Source organism: Anas acuta, chromosome 1 (genome assembly GCF_963932015.1).
Source record: "Anas acuta chromosome 1, bAnaAcu1.1, whole genome shotgun sequence".
Taxonomy (NCBI): Eukaryota; Metazoa; Chordata; class Aves; order Anseriformes; family Anatidae; genus Anas; species Anas acuta.
The window spans coordinates 150,147,222-150,170,828 of NC_088979.1; the positions used below are offsets into that span (position 1 = coordinate 150,147,222).

The window sequence follows — 23,607 nt, forward strand, 5'->3', positions numbered from 1 at the left end:
TTTTTAACCATTACAGCTAAACATGGCATTTAAAAATTATGCATTAAACAAAAGGCCAACAAGAGTAACGTGCAGATTCTCAGACACCCTGCCACCCCTTGGCGCCTGTGGTTATTCCCAGCTCACCCACCTCAAGGGCAAAACCTTGGTGATTTCTGTCCAGGCTCTGTTTGAGTGGCAGCGACCACATCTGCAGCCCAGGACAGGGAAACTGAAGCAGGTGCTGCACAAGCTGACCTGTTCCTTGAGCTCACCACTAGGCTGGGGCTCACAGGTCGCAGGCAGGTTGACTGCTTCGACAGGAAACCTGGAGTCCATCAGCTTTAGATTTGAACTGCCAAGGTTTGAGGAGGTTTTAGGAATGCCCCCAAAATGTCTGGACAGTCCTCGTTCACCAATTTCCTCCCTATCACTCTCAAATCTTTTTCCAAATTGTTTTATCCCCCCCGAGACACAAATCTCTGGGAGCAAAGAGAAGAAATGCATAGTGGAAGAGCCGAGTCTGTTGTTGTTGTTGTTGTTTTATGGTGCCCTCCACCCTCTTTACAGAGCTCTGCATCGTTCCAAGCGGTTTGATTGCTCAAGCAAGTGGGGTGTTACCACAGAGATGGTGCTGATAAAGAAAAGATGGACCAGTTCGGAAGCCAAGTTACTGCAGCCCCGTGTCAGACAGCCTCAAAGTTCTTGCAAGGAGGGTGAAGTTTTATCCAACATCAATAATTTATCAAAGCACATGCCAAATGGGAACTCAGGCTAGGGTTAAGAAGAAAAAAAAAAAGAATACTATAAAAATCAAAGCTGCTCTAGGCCCTTGAGGCTTATGGAAAGGTGAGCGTACGCAGGGTGGGGAATCTGGAACTACATTTACTCTTGCTTCAGCCCCAAAACGATAGAAACATTACACATTTAAAAAAGAAAGAATGGGAAACAACAATGATGAGACTGAGAGCATGCAGTTAAACACACACAGATAAAAGAAAGAAAAAAAAAAACACAATTGATTCGGGGGTGGGGAGGGAGGAGGGAGGAGATAGGGTCTCACAGACAATCATTAAGATGGAGCGAGTGCCTGAAATCAGCTGCTACAGCAAAGTGCAACACAAGCACTTAAAGGAAAAATTGCCAGAACCGATCAGAAACCACCAGTCAGCAAAGAGACCAACAGCTGCATTTAACCGAGTAAAGAAAAAAAAAACGGGGAGGGGAGGGAGAGAGAAAGAAAGAAAGGAAAGGAGCGGTAACAGCTACAAACAGGTCTCAGAAAGAGAGAGCGGCAGAAAGAAGGGGCAGGAGAGAGAGGGGAGGAAATGGGTGCATTAATAAAAACCAGCCAAACTGGAGTTCAGTAACTCTGAGTAAGATGTGCAAGGGGAAATCACCATGAAGTCAGTAATCAAACAGCTCAGACTGCTACAAAACGATATGTACATCCAAAGTCCAGGCGGCATTACTCAACAGCATTGAAAATAAAAGGGGGAGAGGGAGGAAGGAGGCGGGTGGGGACAACAAGTCAAATCACATTTTGTAGTGTTAATGTGAGATGGCAGATGGATTTTTTTCTTTCTTATTTAATTTCGTTCTTTTTTTTTTTTTTCGTAATTTTAAGAAAAATTTAAAAAGAAAAAATAAAAAAAAGCTTCTTCTCTAGCGCTTTCGTTTCACTTACCGCCAACTCGTACCATCGCCAGCATTGTGTATAGTTACCATGGAAAGAGTGAGTCAAGTGGAGGGCCCTAAACCCTAAACCATCGAAAAGGGAAATAAAAAGAAAAAAAAAAACAAAAAAGAAAACAAAAAAAAGCAAAATATGCAGACATCTTACTCAAAACGGCGGCTTTTTTTTTTCCGTAATTTTCATATTCGATCAATATTTGCACTTTTTTTTTGTTGTTGTTGTTCGTTTGTTTCAAGAGAGAGGGGAGAGAGGGAAGGGCCAGTTAGCCTTCACCACAGTGGAACACCAAACTGGCCAACGCCACCCCTTTAGGACCAAAGCGAGAGCTAGAAACGTTTAAAGACCGGCTCCCACCGTGACCCGGAGCCCTTCTGCCCCGCCGCCCTCCCCGCCCGCCGCGGGCATCGTCTCACACTTGCGTGGAGGAGAACTGGCCTCGGAGGAAAGAGAGGAGACTGGCTGGCCCCCTGCTTTCTGTGCGGACACAGAGTTAGAAGTCGGACAGTACTCTTTCGGTTAGTGTCGTTCAGGCCTGCTAACAGGAGATCGGAGCCTCGCAAACTGAAGCAAAGGAAAAAATCAAGACAGCAGAAGGGCAAAAATTTGGAGTGGGTGGGAAAAATAAGAAAAACAAAAAACAAAAAAGAAAAACAAAAAAACAACTCAATAAAAGGAAACGGAAAAGAAAAAAAAATATACCCAAAACAACAATAAAAATATTTCGTAAAGGGGGGTAAACTTTTATACATTTCAGTGCGGGGAGGTGAAGGACACAGACACAAACACACACGCACACACGAGACTGGGATCCAAATGTGAAATAAGTGAGGCAAGACACAAAAAGAAATCAAAAGAATAAATATAAAGAAGAAATTGAATTACTGAAGACATGCACCTCGATTTTACGGCCCTCTACCACGGTGCCGTGTAATTTCTCCCTGGCCCTGTCTGCATCAGCACTATTCTCGAAAGTTACGAACCCGAATCCCTGCATGCAGCGGGAGAAGGGGGGAAAACATGCACATCGTTATATATTGAAATACTGATCTCTAGGTAAATAGAGAAAAAATATCACAGTATGAAATCGACATCAGCACAACTCAGCAATAACCTCCTAGAGTCACATTGTTGGTTCATGCATGTTTCGTAAATGAAGGAAATCAAAATTCAATAAAATAAAGGAACTGTAATCATAATAAGAATAATAAGAGTAATTAAAAAAAAAAAAAAGAAAACATAAAAGCAATTGAGGCCAGACCAAAAAAGAAGTACAAAGTTACTCGAGACAAATTTTTTTTTAAAGTTTTTTTTTTCTTTCTTTTTTTTTTTTTTTCCTTTTTCAAGCTGGTTCGGCCCACGCGGGGCTCCTGCCCTCTCTCTCCCTGACCATGAAGACGCACGCGGTGCCGACCCCACCAACCCCCCCGGCCACGGTACAGGCCATCGGCACTGAGCAGCACTTGGTCCTCTTGAGCAGCCGCTGCGAGAGAGAGCAGCGAGCTGAGTTCAGGCCTGGCACTGAACCTTGCTTTTCCCACCTGTAAAACGGAGACAATAATAATTACCTACCTTGGAGAACGGCTGGGAGGAAGGGCTGTTTGTAAAGCATCCCTTGCAAGCTCTTCAGGGAACAGTTCATGGCTACTCCTACGCCTGTAACCTCCCTAATAATGCACGGGGAGGGCTTCTGGGTAGCACCAGATGAACATCACCCAAGGTGAAGATTTACGGTACTATGCAGTGGTCTAGTTTCAAAGTTTTCCTACCTGTAAGCACCATGCTGGTCTTGAGGGTTAATCTAAACACCTAAATGTGGATCTATTGGTAAATGACTTTTTTTTCTGGTGTTTCTGCCCTACTGCTGCCTCCCTCAGAGCCTGCCACCCATCCCGCTTGGCTTTGTTCTGAGATGGCAACCTCTGCGCTGTGGATGATGAATCTCTGCCTAGAAATGCTATGAAGGCTGCAAAAAAAAAATAACATGCCCTGCTGGGCGCAGCCACAAAAGCTTGGGGACTACCAAAACGTCCTTTATTAGAGGGATTTAGGTTTGCTGAGCCCATGGCAGCACATGCAATGCTCCCGTCCCACATGCTCATACTGCCATCAGTTCATGCGGTCACGTAGGAGGGCAGGGGAAGAGGTCATGCTCACATCCACAGAGTGGGAGCACTGATGGTCAAGCAGAGCCAACAAGACCGAGGGAAGTAGGAATTAGCTGGTAGCAAAATGTATTTTACTACAGACAACCACGAGGAGATACTCGTCATGCCACTGCAGGGAGCGGAGCCAAGCAAAAACTCAGCGACAGTCTGTGTTTAGGGTACCTTGAGAACAGGAGGAGGAGAACTGGCTCCTGGCTACAAGGCAAATACCACTCTAATGCACAGGCAGCAAGCTCTGCTGGCGCAGGAGGAGGGAGAACAAAGCCTGCATCTGATGCAATGGAAACTCCTGATGTTAAGCAGAGCACTAGGTAAGGCGAGCGACCCAAAGCACTGGCATGCTAGCCTGCATGCAGCTCAGGGTTGGCATGCGTGGACCCCCAAAAACCAGCATCTGGATTTCCAGGCACCGTTAGCAACGAGACACAAGCAAGCTGTCATTCTTTAAGTGCTTTTTTAAGGCCTGTACAATAGTAATCTTGGAAAGCCCCTTTGTGCATGCTGGCCTTTATCATCCACAGCTAGGTCTCCAGCACAAAACTATTATGTATTTGTAAAATGTAGGGGGTTTTTATTATTATTATTATTATTATTATTATCCTCTAGAATCAGCAATAACAAAAAATCCCTAGCTAAGCATTGTCTCATATTGAAATCAACAAGAACTCTCCTTTGGGCATCAGCCCCCTAATCTAAAATTTGGGATAATTTCATTTTGTCAGCTTAAAACATAAAGGCTATACAAATAACAAACCATTGCCTTGTTCTGAACAACATATATGTTTTCAGCAGAAATCAATTAAAATGGGAGCTACAAGAGATCAGGGCTAATAAATCAGCCCAACCGCATGCAGCTGTCAAGCAGGTTGCATGGAACTGATGGGGGGGAGTGTAATAGCCAAGCTGATTATGAAGGGACAGTGTATTTTATCTGCTTCAAAGAACCCCTACAGAGAAAGGGAAGACTCAGAAATAGAGTAACACGTTTCCCTCTGTTCGATATAATGGGGAAAAAGCATCTTGAAAAAGGTTTGGGGAGGAGGGGAGGTACAGACTGCAGCAGCAATCTCTATTTCCCTCTTCTCTTTTGACATTAAAATTTCTGTTTGTTCTAGTCAATCCTGTAGAGCCTGAATGAGATTTATGTCTTCTGTGATGCTGTGAACTGAAAGCTGGAGAGCAGAGGGAAGGTAATTTTTTAGACATTAGCCTGCGCAGACTAGAACCAAACTAAGACTATTTTAATTCACATTTGTTTGCAATGAATGAAGTCTGTATGGGATTTTAAGAACGGATTATCATCGAACACCTTTAAACTGATTTTGAATTTTCTGTGTTTTTAAAACGTTAAATCAAGAAAGGCTACAATCCGCATGCAGACTATCCAGGAATAATTAACAATGTGAACTAAAACGGAGTTAACTTGATTCTGAGCAACTTAACTAATTAACCAGAAGTTTTGTTGTACTGACAGATCGGTCCTTGGCTTATGCAACGCTTTGTTGAAAACCATTTCATGTCAACGCTGAATTAACACTTCACATAGCTGACTACGATAAGAGTCAATATTTGTGTCCGCTTGGTTAGTCTTCTTAATGCAACCCTTTGACATTCAAATTTTCAATCAGGAAAAATAGGTGAGCCATGCTTGACATTTCTATTATTTCTAAGTTTAAAAGCTAGCAATTAAATACACATATTTTTGATGTGGGAGAGAAAACAACACATACATATATTTTTAATTCCTTCTCACAGATGACCTGCAAAGAATAGGGATTAATTTGTACCCAAATACATATACAACAAGCAATTCTCAGTTTTCCCTCCCAAGGTTGGCTTGCCCTTAAAGAAAAATAAATTAAAAAGGAGGCAGATAACCAATATTTGCTAGCTCAGGTCTACAGCAAGCACTGGTTTGCCCCACAGTACTAGATATGGAGCCAGAGGAAGGGAAGATACAATCCTGGGTTAAGAAAAAAAGACTTAATGTTTCTAGAGTTTAGTTTATACAAATAACTCATGTTTAATAAGACTGTTATGATAACAAGGCTGAATTTTTCAACATTTCCCCCTCCACCGACTGCCAGGAACTTCTCCCAGGCAGAAAATAAATTTAAACCTCAACATACCCCACAAACACTAAATAAACCCTGCAAAAAAAATTTAGGACTTATGAGTAATTTGCAGGGCCAGACTAACCCCCCTTTTTACCCAAAGGGCCTGAAGAGACCGAGTAACTGTCACCCTTTTAGTCTGGCCTCAGACTCTGCAATAAATAACAAGCAACATGATGAGCAGTGTAAAAAATAAATAAATAAATGTATATAGAGAGAGTATTTGAACGTTTCCATCTCTGAAGAATGAGAAAGAAAATTTACCATGTAACCGTAAAGGGAGAAATCAAAAGCAGACGGTTCTCCTGGGTGTGGCCAGAACACAGAAATTAAACAAAAAAAACAACAAAAATATAAAATAAAATAAAATAAAACAAAAAACAGAAAATAAAAACAAAGGAAACTAAACAGAGCCCCTTGAAATCCATGCATTGTTAACCCTTTGTTTGTCATGGAGTTTAGACAGTCACCTCAGCAACAGCGTCTTTGCCTTGTACCCCTAGAGCACGCAGCCAGCAATGGGCTTTGCCTTCCTCTACTGCTGTGCTCTTGAGTTGTTGGGTTGTGGGTTTTTTTTAATTTATTCCCCCCACCTTTGCTTATAAACAAACTTTCAGGAGCCTGAAAAAATACGGCCAAGGGGCAGAAGTTTAGGCTACCTGTTTCCAAGGTGTTTGAGAGAGGAGGAAGGTTTCAGCTATAATCCACCTGAGATGAGCAGGACTGGGTGCACCGATGGGAACGCTGCCCGAAATTCAGAAGCACACAGTATCAGAGTCACACACTCACTTCATACTGGTGTAAATTAAACAGTGTAAACTGAGGCTGCCATCGTTTCAGCTGCCCTTCCAGCTTCCCTGTGCTGCTCCGGGGGCATCAGGCACGGATGCACAAAGCATCCACCCAGCTGCCTACCTGTGCCGTCTACTGAAACAGATGCAGGAATTACTCTGGCTAAAGAAATGCAAATAAATAAATAAATACATCATTTAAAAAAAAAAATCCAAAGAAAAAAATCAACAGCGGGGCTATTTTTAAGCTGGATCACTTCCCCGATCCAGCTTGTTGCGCCGCTCCACTGCCAATCCCTCCTGCAAAAACCGAGAAGGGGGCAGAGGACGGGGCTGAATGGTGGGATTGCAGCCAGGGCTGCGAGCGCTGGCGGCTCTGGATCAGCTCCAGCCAACTCGGAGCAGAGGTCGTGCAGCCCCACAATTTGCTGGTTGTGTGCTCCTCCTCCTCCTCCTCCCCCCCTTCATCTGACAGGGAGTTCACCTTGCTGTGTGGTCAGCGAGTTCAACGTGCTAAACCAGCAGAAGATGAGCTCTTGCTTCTACTTCTCTCTCCCTGCTGGATTTTTATTTTTTTTCCCTTTTTTCCTTTTTATTTTTTTTTCTTTTTGCTAATTTGGCACCCTGAATTCAAGTCCCTGCACGGTGACATGAGCACCACGAGGAAGGTGCCCCTTCCCACAAGGAGCACCAAATCGGCTTACGCTATCACTCCATCAACCTCAGCCTTAAATACTCAAATTCAAGTAAACCAGCTCACCGTGTATGGACAAATTTAACTCGTTAATTTATTAGTATCACTGAGTTGAAGGTGACCAAGGCAATTCACTGTTCTTAACTAAACTAGGACAAAAGGTCAGGTCTCCTGCAAACCGTGAGCATTATGAAGGGATTTGGTGACCTGAGAAAGTGACACTGCTTTATGCCTAATTTGTTATTAAGCCTCTTTGTGTTAATAACTTTATCTGAATTTCTGGCTCAACTGATGATATCTGAACAAAATTACAAAAATAGAATTAAAGTGAAAACGAGCCCTCTGGAACAAGGAAAGGTATTTGTTTCCCTGAGTAGAAACTAAATTCAGGACAGCGTGGCTCTCTCAAAGCACCTAATCCACTCCAGTAAGACATAAATGCACATGGCAAGCATACGGTCTTTTAGGCAGAGTTATTCAAACCTAAATGAGTATTATTAACCTGCAGTTAACTGCAAACATGAAGACTTAAGTGCTTCCATACAGCTTTCTGCACAAGTTTTTAGTTACTTCACGTTTCTTGATGGACCTCCACTCACTAATGGATGGAATTTCCTTGTGAAGACTGGATATAAGCCACTACACAACCAATTCTTCAAGTAAACATGAAGCACTTCTAGATGCTTCAGTCCTGTACAAAAACCTGGAGTCCATCCTCCTTTTTAAGGACCTGGGCTTCCAAATTGGAAAGCAGAAGGGAAAAACTTATGCTGACCTGAAATCTCAAGCTTGTAATCTGCACCTGCATGACCTCTTACCATTTAGCCATCTACAACGTGCTCCCTCCTCAGCCACTGCTTTGCTGTGTGCTCACGCTTTCTTGGTCTCTGAATGTCACCAAGGGCACATCTCAGAATGCCAGCTGGCACGCGGCCGGCGAGCAGAGAGCTTGGATTCCCTTCCCCTGCAGCTTCATGAATGTCACAGGCTTCTCGTTTAAAGTACAACACGGGCAGACCGCAGGAATTCTGCAAATGTGTCTGCCCGGTCAGTTCAGCACAACCGTGTCAAAACCTGCATCTGCAGGATGCTTCTCCGCTGACGAGGGGAGCAGGAATCCTATCCCTCGACTTCCTCTGGAGGTGTTTTATTCAGGGTTCAGCAAAATGGATGGTGAGCTGCAGCCGTGAGCAGGATGTTATTTAAAGGCCTTTATTTACATGGGTCAGAGCTCGAATTGTTACGGTAAACAGGACAACTGCAGCAAACAGCTAGCTTCCAGGAAGCAAGCAAAAAATAGTAAATAAATCAGGGGCAGGCTGATGTCATTCTGTCATACAAGCTAAAGAATAAAACGAAATGAAATTCAAGGGATGTTTGAAGTTTACACCTTGTTTTTCATACGGAGCAAAGCAGTATCAGTGTGAAGTCTACCGAGGTCCACCTGATCCTACTAAACAGATTGAATCTGGGCAGAAACTGAGTTAGGAAACAAGAACTCACGCTGCTTTCAGAGGAGGATCAGCAAAACTCATTATTAGCTGCCTCCTCCTCTGCTGTGATGCAGGAAGCCAACAAACACCACTTCCTAAGCCAAGCACTAGAACCTGCGGCGCGAGGCGGCCGCGACGTACGTACGCAGCTCGTCCTTTGGCCACCAAACTTCCTAAAAGTGTGGAGATCCCAAACACGTAGCCTGTCCTCTACAGTTCCCTCGGGTGCAACGTCAGGGCCTGGTCATCTCAGGTGGATTCGAAAGGAAGGACGCAAACTGCAGGTTTCCTCCAGGCCCTCCTGCCCGCCAGCGCTGGAGCGCTTCCAGCAGAAGCTCCTGCCCCAGCCGGGCAGGGACAAAGAGCTGCTCGACCCCATCGTCCGCTGGGTGGGGGCAGACCCAGGGCAGCGTGGGATTCACCGCTTTAACCTTTTAAATGTTTTCAAAACATATAGAGAAAACTCTACACCCTCAGGAACCCAGGGGAGGGAAGGGAGCATTGAGAACACAGCACAAGGCAGGCAGCAGGAGCATCTGCTTTCGGATTCCCAAAAGAGAGGAGGAGGAGAAGAAGAGAGAGAGGTTTCATATCATTAGATTAGAATGGAAACCACAGGGCAGGAAAATGCATTCAGATTTATTTTTATTTTTTTTCCTAAGGTGGAGGAAGAACCCAAGAGTGAGTGAGTGGCCTCCAGAAAGATCCGTTTCCTTTGCTTCACCATCAGATCACCAAACTGTTTGTCCATTGTTACGTGAATACCAGGTGCTTCGTGCAGCTACACCCCACTCAAACACTGGGGCCTCCCATTTTCATGCTAAGCAGGAATAATCTTGCATTCTTTTTTTTTTTTTAAACATTAATTCTTTTGGGTAGAGAAGGATGCAAGGATACCACAAAATTATTCGTTGGGCGTTTTCTCATTCTGTTCAGATTCTGCCCCATCCCTCACATCGGCTACCAGTTCTGCAACTGCTTTTTGCTCTAAGATGACAAAAAAGCAGCAGAAAACTGCACGGTCAAGGACTCGAAGAATATCTCTTTGGATTGCTTTCGTTTTTCATATGTTTATCAAGGGTTCAGGACGAGATTGATCAAGGAACTCTTCAGCAACAATTTCTGTTTTAACTGAAAACCAGAAGCCTTGGGCTTTAACAATTGCAGAAGAAAACAGTTTTCATAGTCCTAAATCAAGTCTTCACAGAAAGCCTCCAATGTTAGTGTTGCCCAGAAGGAAAAGGGCAGCCGTGGGCGTTTAATATAGGACTGTATGGATGGAAGAGTGAGGGTGAAGTTCGTGTATGGAGAAGAAAACGCCGTGCTGGAAAGCACAAGCAGAGGGAGATGGAGGATAGAGCTCACCACTTTGTCAGGACAGTTATTTTTGCCCTTTCTTTTGCAATTACATCCAAAAAAGTAGAGATCTGATAGAGGCCAGAGGCTATTCCCAAAGCCAAATAGAAATGACTAAAACCGGGTCTAATTCGCAGACAGCTCTGGCCTATAAATATCAGAAGAACAGCAGAGAGCAGAATAAATATTTACAAACTCAGCATAGCTGATTGTTTTGGTAAAGCGTATAGATTTTTATCCACAAGGCAAGTACAGCTCTCTAAGCCACATAGCCATTTACTCGTTCAGACTGGTTTATTAAAAAAAACTAAACAAAACAAGAAAAAACATGGTTGTAAGCCCAAACTAAGGATGGGGAAAGGGCTAAATCTCCTTTGTTTTGTACACAGGTCAGCTGCTTTCTGGTTTCCAGATAACGCAGAGACTGAAGAAGTTCCCAATGCGTCTTGGTGAGCACATGTTGAAATTTGCAGAGGGCTCTGAACATGAACAGACCCCAGGAGACATGTTGAAGCAAAGAGGCCACCTTAAGGTCGTGAACCTCAAATTCAGGAGAAAGACATACAGGCTCTACACGGAAACTGCTTAGCTGAATTGCAACTTCAAAATCTCTTGTGTGCATGCACACATGTGCACACACGTGTGTGGGGGGAGTAGGGAAATTTTGTTTTAATTGAAAATGGGAATCTTAGCATTGATTAAGTCAAGCAGAGTATAGACATGCACTGTGCAAGCTTCCCCCATAGAGCTTTGGCAATGCACCTCGCTCCTGACCTGCACAACTCCCTGCTATTCCAGTGCTGAACCTCCTGGGCAGAGAGAGAATCACATCAATTTGTCATTGTGGTGATACTGGTTACGTGATGAGAACCAATTGCCAATTAGGACAAAGATCACTGAATCTCTCTGCAACTGACCTAAGCAACATCTGAAATCTCATCTCCAGAGAAACAAATTACCATTAGCTCTCAACGAAACCTCCCTCTTAACACGTTTTGGAGATGAAGATAGGTGTGCGAATGCAAATTCAGTGGGGGGAGGTCCACGGGGGCAGGGCAAGGGGAATGAGGATGCTTTTACGAAGCATCAGATATCTCAAACGTGAAAGGTCAGAATCGCAGAAATACCAGGCAAAGTCTGCAAAAGAGAGTAAACAAAATCCTTCCACATTTGAGATATTAAACTTTATTCTCTGGAAGTATTTTAATGCAATGAAGATAGGGGTTGGGGGGAGTGGGGCTATTATGCTTTGTATTTACCAGCTCCCGTCACATGGAGTTGTTTTTACCTTATTCTGCCTTCCCCACAGGGCACCCATTGCTAGTGCAATGAGAAGGGGTTGGTATGAAGGCTCAGCTGACTCCCTGTTTGCTCAAAAGGCTGGGGAACCTGATCCCACGTTACAGACAGGAGCGTCTAGGAGCATTCGTACATGCTGCCCAGAAATGACCATGCTCAGAGTCTGGAGTCAGAGGGAACAGGAGACAGTCCTCAAAATAGGTTTTCCCTTCCCCCATCACGCTAATTCCTGCTGATCTCTACAGAGTATATTCTCTAGGCAATGAACTGCCTTTTACTCTGTGCAATCAAAACAAGAGAAGCAGGTACAGGAACAGGACTTACCTTGGAGCCGCGCTCATTAAAGATTATCTCTACATCAAGGATTTTGCCGAATTGCTGCAGAGACAAGGGGAAAGAAGAAAAAAAAAAAAAAAGATTTATTTTTGGCAATCAATTTTTTGTACCTTTTAGGTGCTGGCTTAACACAAGAAGGGAGGTGAGAATATTTCCATTTCCAGCATACAAGCAAAAGCATAAAATCCCAGTGACATGACCCAGTTCTCTCAGGTTAGGACACACAAAACCTCTTGGTCACAGACCCCAGGTTTTCTCATGAAAGTCTGAAGGAAGAAAAACAATCTCTACAAGAGTTTTAGGGATTTCAGCTGGTTTCCCCCTGCTGGCTTCCCCCTCACCTCTTTTAATCTAAACAGCTCTTTCTTTCCTCATTCCACTATTTTATCTAAGACATGGTTAAATGATTTCATCTAAGACTTCTAACAACAGTCCTCAAACGTAATTCAGCATTTCATCTTCCTCCTGAAGTGGCTATCACAAAGAAACTGAACAGTGAGGATGTTTCTCTGGAGGGGATAGTCACAAAAGACTCCCGGCCCTAGAAATTCCAAAAACTCTAAAACCCCTCGTTTTCCTCCTTTACTTTTGGAAACTCAGCCTTCAAAAGAATTAAGGGAAGATTCAGAAACTGAACACGGCCAAATCACAACAGGTCTTTTTTGTTTGTTTTCAAAAAAGATCATTCACTTCAACCTGTGACATACAGGAAGCTGCTGAAAACCCATGTAACTTTGTCATGTATGATGATCCCGATTTCTGCCTTAGCCTGGAGACCCCAGGGGAGAACAGTGTCCCGCTGCTCTGTGCGGTTTCAACAACTGGCTCCAAAGATCTTACCACTTAGCACAGAACAGAAAGTGGGAAATGAGGGCTACAGCAAGGCAATTTGCCACACCGAGGAACCATGTATCGATCACATCCCTTGCCTGGGAACATATTTTAGTATTTATATTGATCTGGCCAGATTCAAACTAGCATTCTGTACATACAGGTATTAGCACTTCAGCAGAGCCCCACAATACTCTGTCAGCTAGAAATATCAGTGCTGTAGTTATTTCCAAATGGGAGGTTTGCTCTCCAGAAAGACAGCTCCAAGATCTCATTCTCAGGAACACACACACGTGGAGCCTTCATTCCAGAAATACCTATTGCTTTCAAATCAAATACGTACCCCATCCTTTACCAAAGCTCTCAGCAACATGGTTTTCATCTTACTGCCTGCAGAAGTTTTAAAGGAGGTAGGAAACGAAGGAAGAGGCAACAGGAGAAGAAAGAGTGGCTTAAGACTAAGGAAAGATGGTGAACACAACCTCTGGGCATTGAAATTCTACTTTGCCACGGTGCTCTTAATACAATATTTGCCTTTTTTTTTTTTTTTAATCAACCTTTCCATATGTAGTCAAGTAGGTATAATGCTTATTTTCTGGGCGCTCTGCTTGAAAGACTTGTCTCCAGATTTGCAACTGTGGAACATTTGCAACAGCAAGCTATGATGACTGCAGAGAAGCTTTGAATATGTAAAGCAGTAAAAAGCTATTAAGTCCCTTCAATCGTCTTTATGCAAACCGAATACTTCCAACAATTTTAGCCGTAGTTTCTGTCTGCTCCCATCTTCCATTCTTAAAAAGGAGATGGTTGTATTCTTTTACAAATGCTGGATCACAGATGTTGTTTTTACTGTTCTATTGTTTAAGGACAATACTTGATCTCCTATTCATCTCAAAACAATTGAATTCACAATATCCTACGTTACCCGAAGTTTGAATAATGCTAATGTAAACGTGAACAGTGACTGCATCTTCCCTGAAACCTCAACATCTCAACAGCTTCAGCTTGATCCATGCTGGATCCTCTTTTGACCACTGCTGTGCCAATCACAGCGAAAATACATTTTCTATTTCTATCCCACGCTTGGTGTGGGCTTGTCTATAAAGGAGATTAGCCGTTGATTGCTTTTTGTTGTCTTTGTTGTTTGGGCACTGCCATGAAAGAAATCAGTCATGATTGCTTTCTTGGTAGACTATTTCAGTGTAGTTACACGACAGGGGCTGAACCAATTTAACAGCTCACGGCTGCCAAAGGGCTGTCCCTGCTCCTTCGTCCTTCCTGCATGGGCTCCCCAGCTTCCAAAAGCTGGCCCCCATTCTCATTCTCACCCGCAGATAAACTGATACAGCTCATCAATCCCACCAAAAAAAAAAAAAAAAAAGCCCAAGAAATGGAATAAATAAGACATTTTTGACGCTTTACTGATCTGAACTGGTTCAAAGGGTCAGGAGAGCGTTAGGGCTCTGGGAAGCAAGGGAGGATGGAAAGCTGCACACTCAGCCCAAGAACAGGATCTGTCCCTGCCAGATCAGCTCAGCTGCCGAGCCCTGCCACGCGCGCTGAAACAGCCGGGCTCTTGATAGATGCAAATGCCAGAATTATTTTCAGAATCTTCAGAGCCATCAAAAATCACCGGTTTCTTCTTCATTAGAATCATCTTCAAAGAGAACAAACTGTGCAGCTTCTGGTGCACAATTATGCCTTGCCATCTTCCCCTTTCTCCACACCCAGCTGGGCCTGGGTACTCGGGTATCACTGCCAGAGCTGTTTGCCAACCCCGTTCGGCCAAGCTCACTGCTCAGGGTTTCCACACCAACAGGAAATCCTGCCTTGTATGTTTAATTCCTCGGGAGCAGTAAAAAGCTGGTGGTAATTCTGAATGCAAGCCGTCTGACCCAGCTCCGAGACAGGTGGTAGGGCTGTCTCTGTGCCTCGAAGATGAAGGAGATATATATGTTGTTTCCTCAATTATAATTAAGATCATCAAATCCTACTGCTGCAGCAAGCACCATGTGAAGCCTGCTGCAAGGGGCTACAGCCACCTGTGCAATCTGCCCCCATCTCCGTTCCACCTAAAAGCTGCGAAGAAGGAGGGAAGAAACTTTTGGGGACAGAAGGGACAACAGCAGCTAACTGCTGAACTGAGGTTTGCTTGCTGGGGAGGGGTTTCCTGCTCCGTGAAATTCCCTGGAAGAAAGCAGTGTGGCTGCGAGGCAGGAGGACGAGTGCTGGGCTCTCCAGGACTCTGCCACAGCTGCTCTGGCAGCTCTGAACATCATGGCTCTTGTCCTTAACTGCTGCAACGGTTACAGCAGGTCCAGGACTGGAGGCACTGTTTTGTGTTTTTTTTTTTTTGGTAGCAGGCCAGAATTTTCCTGAAGAACGAAAGCAGGGGAAAAAAAAAAAAAAAAGAACTAGTTCATTTTAGCGGTTTATATCTCCTTCAAAGCTGAATCTAATTTAGAGGAACATAAAAAGGCACTTTGTTCTCCGATGGTGCTTCCCCTACCAAATGTCAACAGCTTACGGCAAACAATGGAAGTTTTAAGAGCTCCTTTGCAAGAGGTTACAAATTTTGTATGGAAAATGCTAGGCCGTGTAAATAAAAGGGTCAACACCAAATGCCCTCCTAGTAATTTTTTAAAATCATGTATACAGGCATGTTTGTGTTTTACAGCAGACAGAGGGTCTGGCCAAATAAAACAAGATCCATGCTTAGGTCATCCATGATGGGGACTAACCCTCTAATCTCTAACCTTGAAGACATGAATCACTGTGCTCACAGACCTGCCTCTTTCACTCAGTGATTACCATGAACATCTATTTACAACGCGGCACAGCAGCAGTGGAAAAAAAAAAAAAAAAATCCTGACTAGAGTTCACAGCCTCTGAAGAAAGCATTGTGGAGTTACACATCTCAAATGCTCCCCACCGTGACTTCAACAGCTTGCTGTGTGACCAAGGAGCCAGCACGTCCCGCTACACGTCAGGTTGTGCAAGAAGCCTCCTCTGTGAATTGGTTGTGCAGCAGAACCATATCAATCATACGGCAGGTGGGGACGTATGTGTGGTTTTTTTGTTGTTTTGTTTTGTTTTCCGTAAAGCAGGTAAATGAGAATCATCTCCTATACGACAGCAGCAGGGGCTGTTGGAAATAACAGTTTTAAGGGGCATAAAGGTATTAAGAGACCTCAGCTATGAACAGGACACAATTTTCTTGCTTGAACTTTTCGTACCTTATAATAGATGCGAGGGCATTGTGCAAGGAAGAGCATGCACTCTTTGTGTTTCTTTCTACCCAGATGACACGAAGGCAGCAGATTTTTCCAGCAGAGGCCGTAACTACATTACATATAATAAATTTGAGAGATCTGGCACCAGAGAGCTTTTGCCTTCCAAGGCACTGACAGTTTCATAGGGCCCCTCCTGTCTGCTCTGTTCCAGCTGGCCCTACCTCCTCTCTGTCTAGAGCTTTCAAAAATCAGCTCTAAAACGTGCCAGACAAATAACTTAACCCTAAAGATGCCGGTAACAGTAAGTAAAGGTGAATTCTATAGAAATTATGGAACAATAAAAGGTAATGTAAGCCACCATCTGACAACCTCATATCCCTGCAACAGTACTTTGCATGCCCAAGCAGCTTTGCAGTGGCCCTACACAATTCACTTAGAGGCGAGTGCAGTGAGCTATCTAAACCTAGAAGATACGTAACAGTCCTTTTTCAAAGAGGGTTTAAATTCCACTAGAAATTCAAGATTGCCAAGAAACAAATTGCCTATGCAAGAAATAATTTCAGGACCTCAGGCTTGAGGTGCGTGAGCAATGGTGCTCTGCCTGCAGGACAGGTCCCAGCTGCACAGAGTGCCCCTACAACCCCAGCTCCCTGCTCCATGGGCTGTCTTTCATCTGGGACCAGCTGTCTCCATCATAGGACGTATTAGTCAGTGCTTAGTTATGACAGTCTGGAGTCTGCCAGAGCTGAACTGCTATCAAGGCATGAACTTCCTCACCTAAAGCTGGGTCATTGCTCTTCAAAACAGTGGGGCCAAGCCTGCTGTGCCTTCAGCCAAGCTGCACCAGTATGCTCGGCTGACAGGAAGATAAAAGCAACAAAGATTTGTAAACCAAAGCTCTACCATAGTTTAGCAGCTGAATAGATGGTAAACAAGCACCACCAAGCCCTTATTAGGGTTGACCTGTTGCCCAACACACGTTTTCTAAGAAACCAGCCTTTAAAAGGAAGCCACACAAAGAGCACAGATTTCTAACAGGATTTACAGACCGCAGCCAGTGCGGCAAACAAAGTGACAAGGAGCATGGTTTCCTCAGTCATTCATTTTGGTCTGACTCACAAAAGATTTTCACACAAAAACAGCGAGATGCAGGTAAACAGTACCACAGGGTACCGCTCCAGAGATCTTAACGGCGGGCTGGCTTCCAGAGTACATTTCCAGCTACTTCTCCCTGCCTTGTGCCATCCCTGGAGACGTGCCTGCGCCTCAGCCTGGTGCTGCTGCCACGTGAGAGGTGCTTGGAGCCGTGCCCACAGACATGGCATAAACTCGAAGCTCGGTTTGGGAGGACTCCACACAACCCTCAGGAGACAGAGGGTCCAACAGCTGGTGACAGCTGAAGTGACACATGTACCTTTGCAGAGAAATGCCACGGTCCCCAGCTATTCAGACAAAAGCAAGGCTGCTCAAGCAGCACAGAGTCACAGAAGGTGAAACATCTGGAAAAAACAGCACTGCCTCTTCTGAGGCTATTCGACAGCATCAGCAGGGACAAAGTCCTGCCCTGTGACAGGGCCGGAGCTCTGCCCTACCACAGGAAGAGCGAGGAGACAGGAGTCCTCACAAAGAGCACAGCTTGTGCCACAAGTTTTGTTCCCCTATTTTTGTTCCCTACACGGTGCGGTGTAGGACTGGCTACATGTGATCAGTGGTCAATGCTAGTCAAAGACTAAAGAAGCTAAAACACGTCCTGCTATACAGAAGATAGATTTCCTCCTTCAGATGTCCAATCCAGTCGAAGAGCAGACTCCCCTTCCACAACTTTCCTACTATTCTCGGCCTGTTTGCCTGTTTACTTAAATACCTAATGAATAGTTTTCTGACATTTCCCATAGTTGTGTATCACAAATTACTTGTGGATTTGCATTCATTTATTGGCAAATACAGGCTTAAAATCCTACCAAAATCTTAGCAGGAAGAGCTGCAGTCTAGTTTGCTATTGCTTCAGCCTCAAAGTGTAGGCCTCACAGAGGTGTTCGGTACTCTTTGACACCAGAATGAAATTAGATGAGAAATTATATCCACTGATATATTTTAAGAAATGCAATGTACCAAGTCGTTTCCCCAGAAGCCAAGACCTTCAGGTTACGAGACTTTCCAAGAATACCTATTATGAAGCTCCCAGAGCTGAATTGTTTGGATCACACAAAGCAGTGGTCTACCACAAACATGAAGAGTCTTGCAGCACAGATACGAATTATGCTCAGAGAAGGAAAATGATAACATTGCCTTCCTTAAAATCTTTTATTTAAAAAGAATAGTCACTGCTCTGTCACCTTAAATAGGTAAAATCATTATTAACTTAATTAACTGAAGTTAAAAGTGACAAAATGGTCACTTTTATATAAAACCGCTATGCATTATTGCTGATAATCCACAAAACTCCTTTATCATCGGGGCTAATGATGGCCCCCACCAGAAGCAACTAACAGTCTAAAGGTAGTAGCCATGAAATGATATACATGAAATGTTGCTAAAAAAAATTAAATTTATAAACCAAATTCTTCTGGCCTCCTTTTGAAGCCAGAACCTGAGAAGTTTCCCATCTTCTGCACTGCTATCCTACCTTCATCTACAATCTTCCTCAATATATTCCTTGTTTTTGTCTTATACTTTCTCCTGTTTTAAAAATAAGAGAAGATTTGTAAGCACTTGAGAGTGTTTCACCAAGGTAAATTCAGAGAAAAATCAATTCTGACTACTTGTGCTGTTGCTCTCACAACAGATAAGTAGGATTTAGTACACAGTTGTCCATATGAACCACCAAAGCAAAACTTTGATTGTTTTTGTGGAGGTAATTCATGATTCTGCCTGCAAATAGACAGATTTTCCTTTCGCAGGCAGTCCAACCCAGCCTCCATCTTCCTCAGGAGACTCTGAAGGCCATGAGAACTGACCATATTAACTCAGCCAGTTTTATAGTGGAAGGCAAATTGCTTCCTGAGGCCTAAGAGTGAAGGCATCAGTCATGAGATACAACCACAGACACTATCGCAGCACAAAGCTGAAAGGATTGGGAACACACTGAGGGGAATGAGCTTTTCTCCTCCATACATTGTCCATTGAGGAAGGAAGGCAGCCTACCAGCAGTTAAGGAGAAGACTGCTACCATCATGTGAGAGGCCTTATACAGGTTGTAGAACATCCCTCAAAAACTGGATAAGATTTTGAAAAGATGGGCTAACTTGTTTTTTAACTCTGAGAGCACTGTTTCACTCCCCCGTAAGATCCTTCATTATTTAAAATTAGCTTAAATGACTACGACTTTTACCTTTTAAGTTAATTGTGAAAATTCTCAGTTTCCAACTGGAAAATCTTGTTATGAGTGTAAACAAGATTTAAAACCCCTATTAGAAAAAAAAAACAAACTTATCATCCATGCATAAGCACATGGACAGCACGGACTAGTCATCTCCCAACCTCTCTTTGAGAAGCTGAATAAATGAACCCAACACCTTACACACCTAAAGAGCCGCTCATCTTCAAAGCTGCAGATTATTTGTATGGTCCTAAACTCAACTCAGAACTGAACAAAACTATGCAACCTTTCCAACTTTGAGCATAAGACACATCTCTCTCCTTCAACCCAATATTGCCCTTTGCATTGCTGAAGCAACTATCTTCATTGATCACCAGTACTCTCCCAAATCAGTGTTTTCCAAATAAAATCTTCTATCCTACAAGCACAGCTTGTTCCCAGATTCACAGTACTCTGCACTTACCTACATCAAACACAGTTTTGCTGGTGAACTGATGATAAATCCAATCATCTCAAGTCATTCTCTAACACTAACCTAATCTTCCTCCTCAGTTTGTGTTTTTCTTTTTTTTCCTTTTTTTTTTTTCCCCCCTTTTTTTCCTGCAAACCTTGCTGGCAAGATTTTAATAGCACTGTATCTGTGAGTTGATGTAGACAGACACTGAGACTGAAACAGATCCCTGGGGAAATCTACACTAGAAGAAGTCTTGATCACTAATGTCTCATCAATAAATAATATTTTTCATGATCATTAAAGAGATATTTAATAAAATAATAGATGTTTTTCTAAAAAAAAAAAATTCAAATAAACAGAACACGTTAATCAGCCACACAATAACTCAGTTGGTTAAGTAATTGCTTAAATAATGTTCAACTTTCCCAGCACAACTTTGTACAATCTTGTCAAAATAGACAAAATATGTTTGAAAGATGTATTAACTTAACACAAAATCATACTGTATGGCACTGAACTCTTTCTTCAGATTCTGATGTTTTTTAAAACTTTCCAAAATTATTTTTATCTTGAATCTGCTTACGGGTAATTACTCTGTAGCTCTTTGGGTCATTCCCCACCAGCACCAATACTGCATCCTGGTGGGCGGCATTCCAGTTATACCCCAATTCCCATAGCTTATATAAATTGGCTAAAAATTAACATTAATGAATAAAGAAGCTCCTTAGTTTGGCTGTTATCCTTGGGCATATCTTATCTAGATCCGCTGGTTGTTTGTTTTTTGTTTTAATATTAGCAAGCACTGCCTCATCCTCCTTTGTTATAAATTACATGCAAAACCATATGGTACAAATACCTTCTGTTACATCAGAAACACAGCAAGTACTAAACAAATATTTGAGGCTGCCTGGTTTTTGTGCTTTGTTTTTTTCAATGCAATTTTGAACACTATTTTATATTGGACCTAAGCCTATATAGGACCTTTTATCTTTGCATGGAAATAATTGACTCCTTCTCCTCTGGATTTTCATCATCAATATCTCAGTGATTTAGTACATTTCCTTTCTTGCCTGCTTCTTTGCTTAAGTTTGTAATTACACCCACTGCCATTTACTTCATCCTCCCTGCCTGGTGTGCAGCTTGCTTTGTGTTTTATTAACACACTTTCTGCAAGTGTGGAATCATGCCTTTTGGACCATCGGTATGATTTTGTCAAATACTTCATATCTTCCATTAACACTTCCCCTTCTAAATGTACCTTCCTGGTTGGTCAGCCTTCCAATTGTTTAAACTTGAAGAAACAGGCTCTTCTAAAGCTCCTTGCGTTACCGACTGATGCCATATTCTGTTTGCACAAAGTAAATACAGACAAATAACAATCACTGGTACCTAGGCAACCGTGGGATTTCAGGTCAGCTATTAACTCTTCTTTATCTGCTAGAACAAGGTCAACTATTGATTTATTCCACCGTGGGTGCAGAACTGTGTGCATTAAAAAATGACCTATTCCTTCCAGAAGCTTTCTTGAAGTCTTTTTATTGGCATCATGAAATGTCAGGTAAATATTACATGTTTTAAGCAGCCTATTTTATTTGCCACCCTATAAGAAGCATATACATAAGGAAATGTTTGTTCCACGGCTGAGGATATTTCAGGGACCTGTTAGAAACACGTGACAGGTGAGAGATGACTTGAAACCCGAATAACTTGAATTCATCAGGAAATCCTTATGTCTGCAGCTCTGCTGGATGGCGATGGCTTGAAAAGTGTTATGTAATTTCCACTTAATCACACACACAACAACACATCTGAAGTCCACCTCTATTCAATACAGGATGAAAGCATCAGCTAATGTTCTGCGCCCCAGGACTGGGCTGACCTCTCGCATGCTGTCGAGTCCTCAAGGGACTTCTTTACTCCCTCCCCACCATCACATTTATTTCTTCCTCCTCTGCTGCTTTGCTGTCTACCCAATTTCTCTCATTGTACAGTAGTTGGGGAAAATCACTCCAGGCAAGGATTTTGAGTCTCTCAGATATGACGTTGAGAGAGATGTGACCTGACACACAGAAGGGAAAGGGAGACGATGGGGGTTACAGGCCAGCCACAGCTGAAGACTCAGACAACCACGAGTCCCCTGTAGGAGAAAGGGTTGGTTTCAGTGAGTCACCCAAGGGAAAGCATCCTGATCCTGGAAGAGAAATAGGAGCAAGGGGGAATTCAGATAGAAACGCTCTCCTGCTTGAGGTTCTGAACATGCTGAGAGAAGCAGCACCGAGAAAAACAGAGATCTGCAAGAACTACTGATTTTTTCCTTGGCAAAGCAACAAAGTTTTCCCTTACAGGAAAAGGGCACTTATTCTTTTAATGCCCCAAAAGATGAATGATCTTCTGGTACACAGAATTCTCAGCAAAGACAGTGCTAGGTGAACTACCAAAAGGTTTTATAGGGAATATACCATTTACCTAAGTTAAAACCACATCACTGTGGTAGAACTCAAAATGATGATTAGACAAAAAGTAAAGCTACAACAGGTCACTTGGGCAACAATGGCAACTCACTCGTTTAGTGTACAGATGGGGATGGGGAAATGCATAAGTGGCAATGTTTGAGTCACAGAAAAGAGTGGGAAACCTTATTGTAAGCAGTTAGGCTCTATTTTCTACATATCCCATCTCAGGATGGGAGTTCACTCATAATGCCTGGGTCTCTCCATCTGCAAAGCAGACATAAAATTGACCAGGAGAGGGATGTTCTTGCCATTTCCACCTCATTCCTGTCCCCACACCAGGAGCACAGGGAAGAATGGTGTCAATATGAATGAGTGTGAAAGGGTCCAGTTGTCAAGCACCGGTCCCAAGGGAAGAGACAGCAGCACCGTGGAACAGTTTATGTAAGTGCTGCAGCTCCCAGGAGAGGGGAGCAGCAGCAGCAAAGAGCAGGGTGTGCTAAATACAGACTGTAGCAGGTGGTCCAAGAACTGGCTGTGATTTCAGCAAGCGGTTTATCCAAACCGGACGGAACTGCCTACCGCACGGCCCTGCAACAGCAAAAAGCAAGCTAAAAAACACAAGCGGAACAGGCAACTGGAGATTCAGCAATCACAGATTGCCAGGAGATGAGTTTCGCCCTGAAAACATTCCCACAGATGTCAAAAGTGCAGCAATCTAATGCATGAACAACAAGAAATGCAAACCCAGGCCTCCAGCAACAGAGTCACAGAAGCCTAATTTTGGCTGGGACCTATTTCCAGAGGTCATTTAGTTCAACACCTGCTCAGAGCAGGTCTAATGAGATCAGTTGGGCTGGGATGTATGCAGCCAAGTGTTAAACGCCTCCAAAGATGGAGGTGTCTGAAGACCTGCTAAGGTCCCTCTGAACATCAACCCTGCCCTCTGGTATTTTGACAGCTTCTCCGTTTGGTCTCATCCACAGAACGGCTTCTTATGGACAAAAACAAACAACCAAAAAAATTTTTCAAGAACAAGAAGCAAAGACATCTCTCAATATATATACAATTTAGACTCCTGCTGAAGACAACTAGTGAAAGTTTTAACATCTCTGCACACTTTTTTCACTTCATATTGTTCAAATAATGAATAGATAATCCCAATTCTTTTTCTTTTATTTTAAATTTAATCTTGAAGTCCATGAATTTGACACATTTATGCACTGTAACACTACTCTCCACATGCACAGGTGCGTGCGTAGACACACACAAATGTCTAAAGAGATGCAACCGTTGAAACTACAAAATAATGCAGAATCTGAGGGAGCAGATGGCTATGCATGTAGGACCAAGGTATACAAAGCAGCAGGGTTCAAGGATACTTGACTTTAGTCTTT

General features: G+C 43.2%; 1 protein-coding gene across 34 annotated transcripts in view; it reads right to left on the reverse strand.

Moving 5' to 3' along the window:
• Positions 1-23,607, reverse strand: part of RBFOX2 (RNA binding fox-1 homolog 2) — a 157,110-nt gene that overhangs the window by 25,388 nt on the left and 108,115 nt on the right. For 29 of the 34 annotated variants that reach the window (XR_011090703.1, XR_011090713.1, XR_011090714.1 and 26 more), the window contains 2 exons: positions 11,912-11,965; positions 2,571-2,663 (listed from right to left, as the gene is read on the reverse strand). Coding sequence is in view for 24 of the 34 variants with exons in the window: in XM_068665113.1 (XP_068521214.1) it covers positions 2,571-2,663; positions 11,912-11,965 (147 nt within the window). In the remaining 10 variants the exon portion in view is untranslated. The remainder of the gene's footprint in view (positions 1-2,570; positions 2,664-11,911; positions 11,966-23,607) is intronic. The other 5 variants (XM_068665163.1, XM_068665151.1, XM_068665172.1 and 2 more) reach the window with 1 other exon arrangement.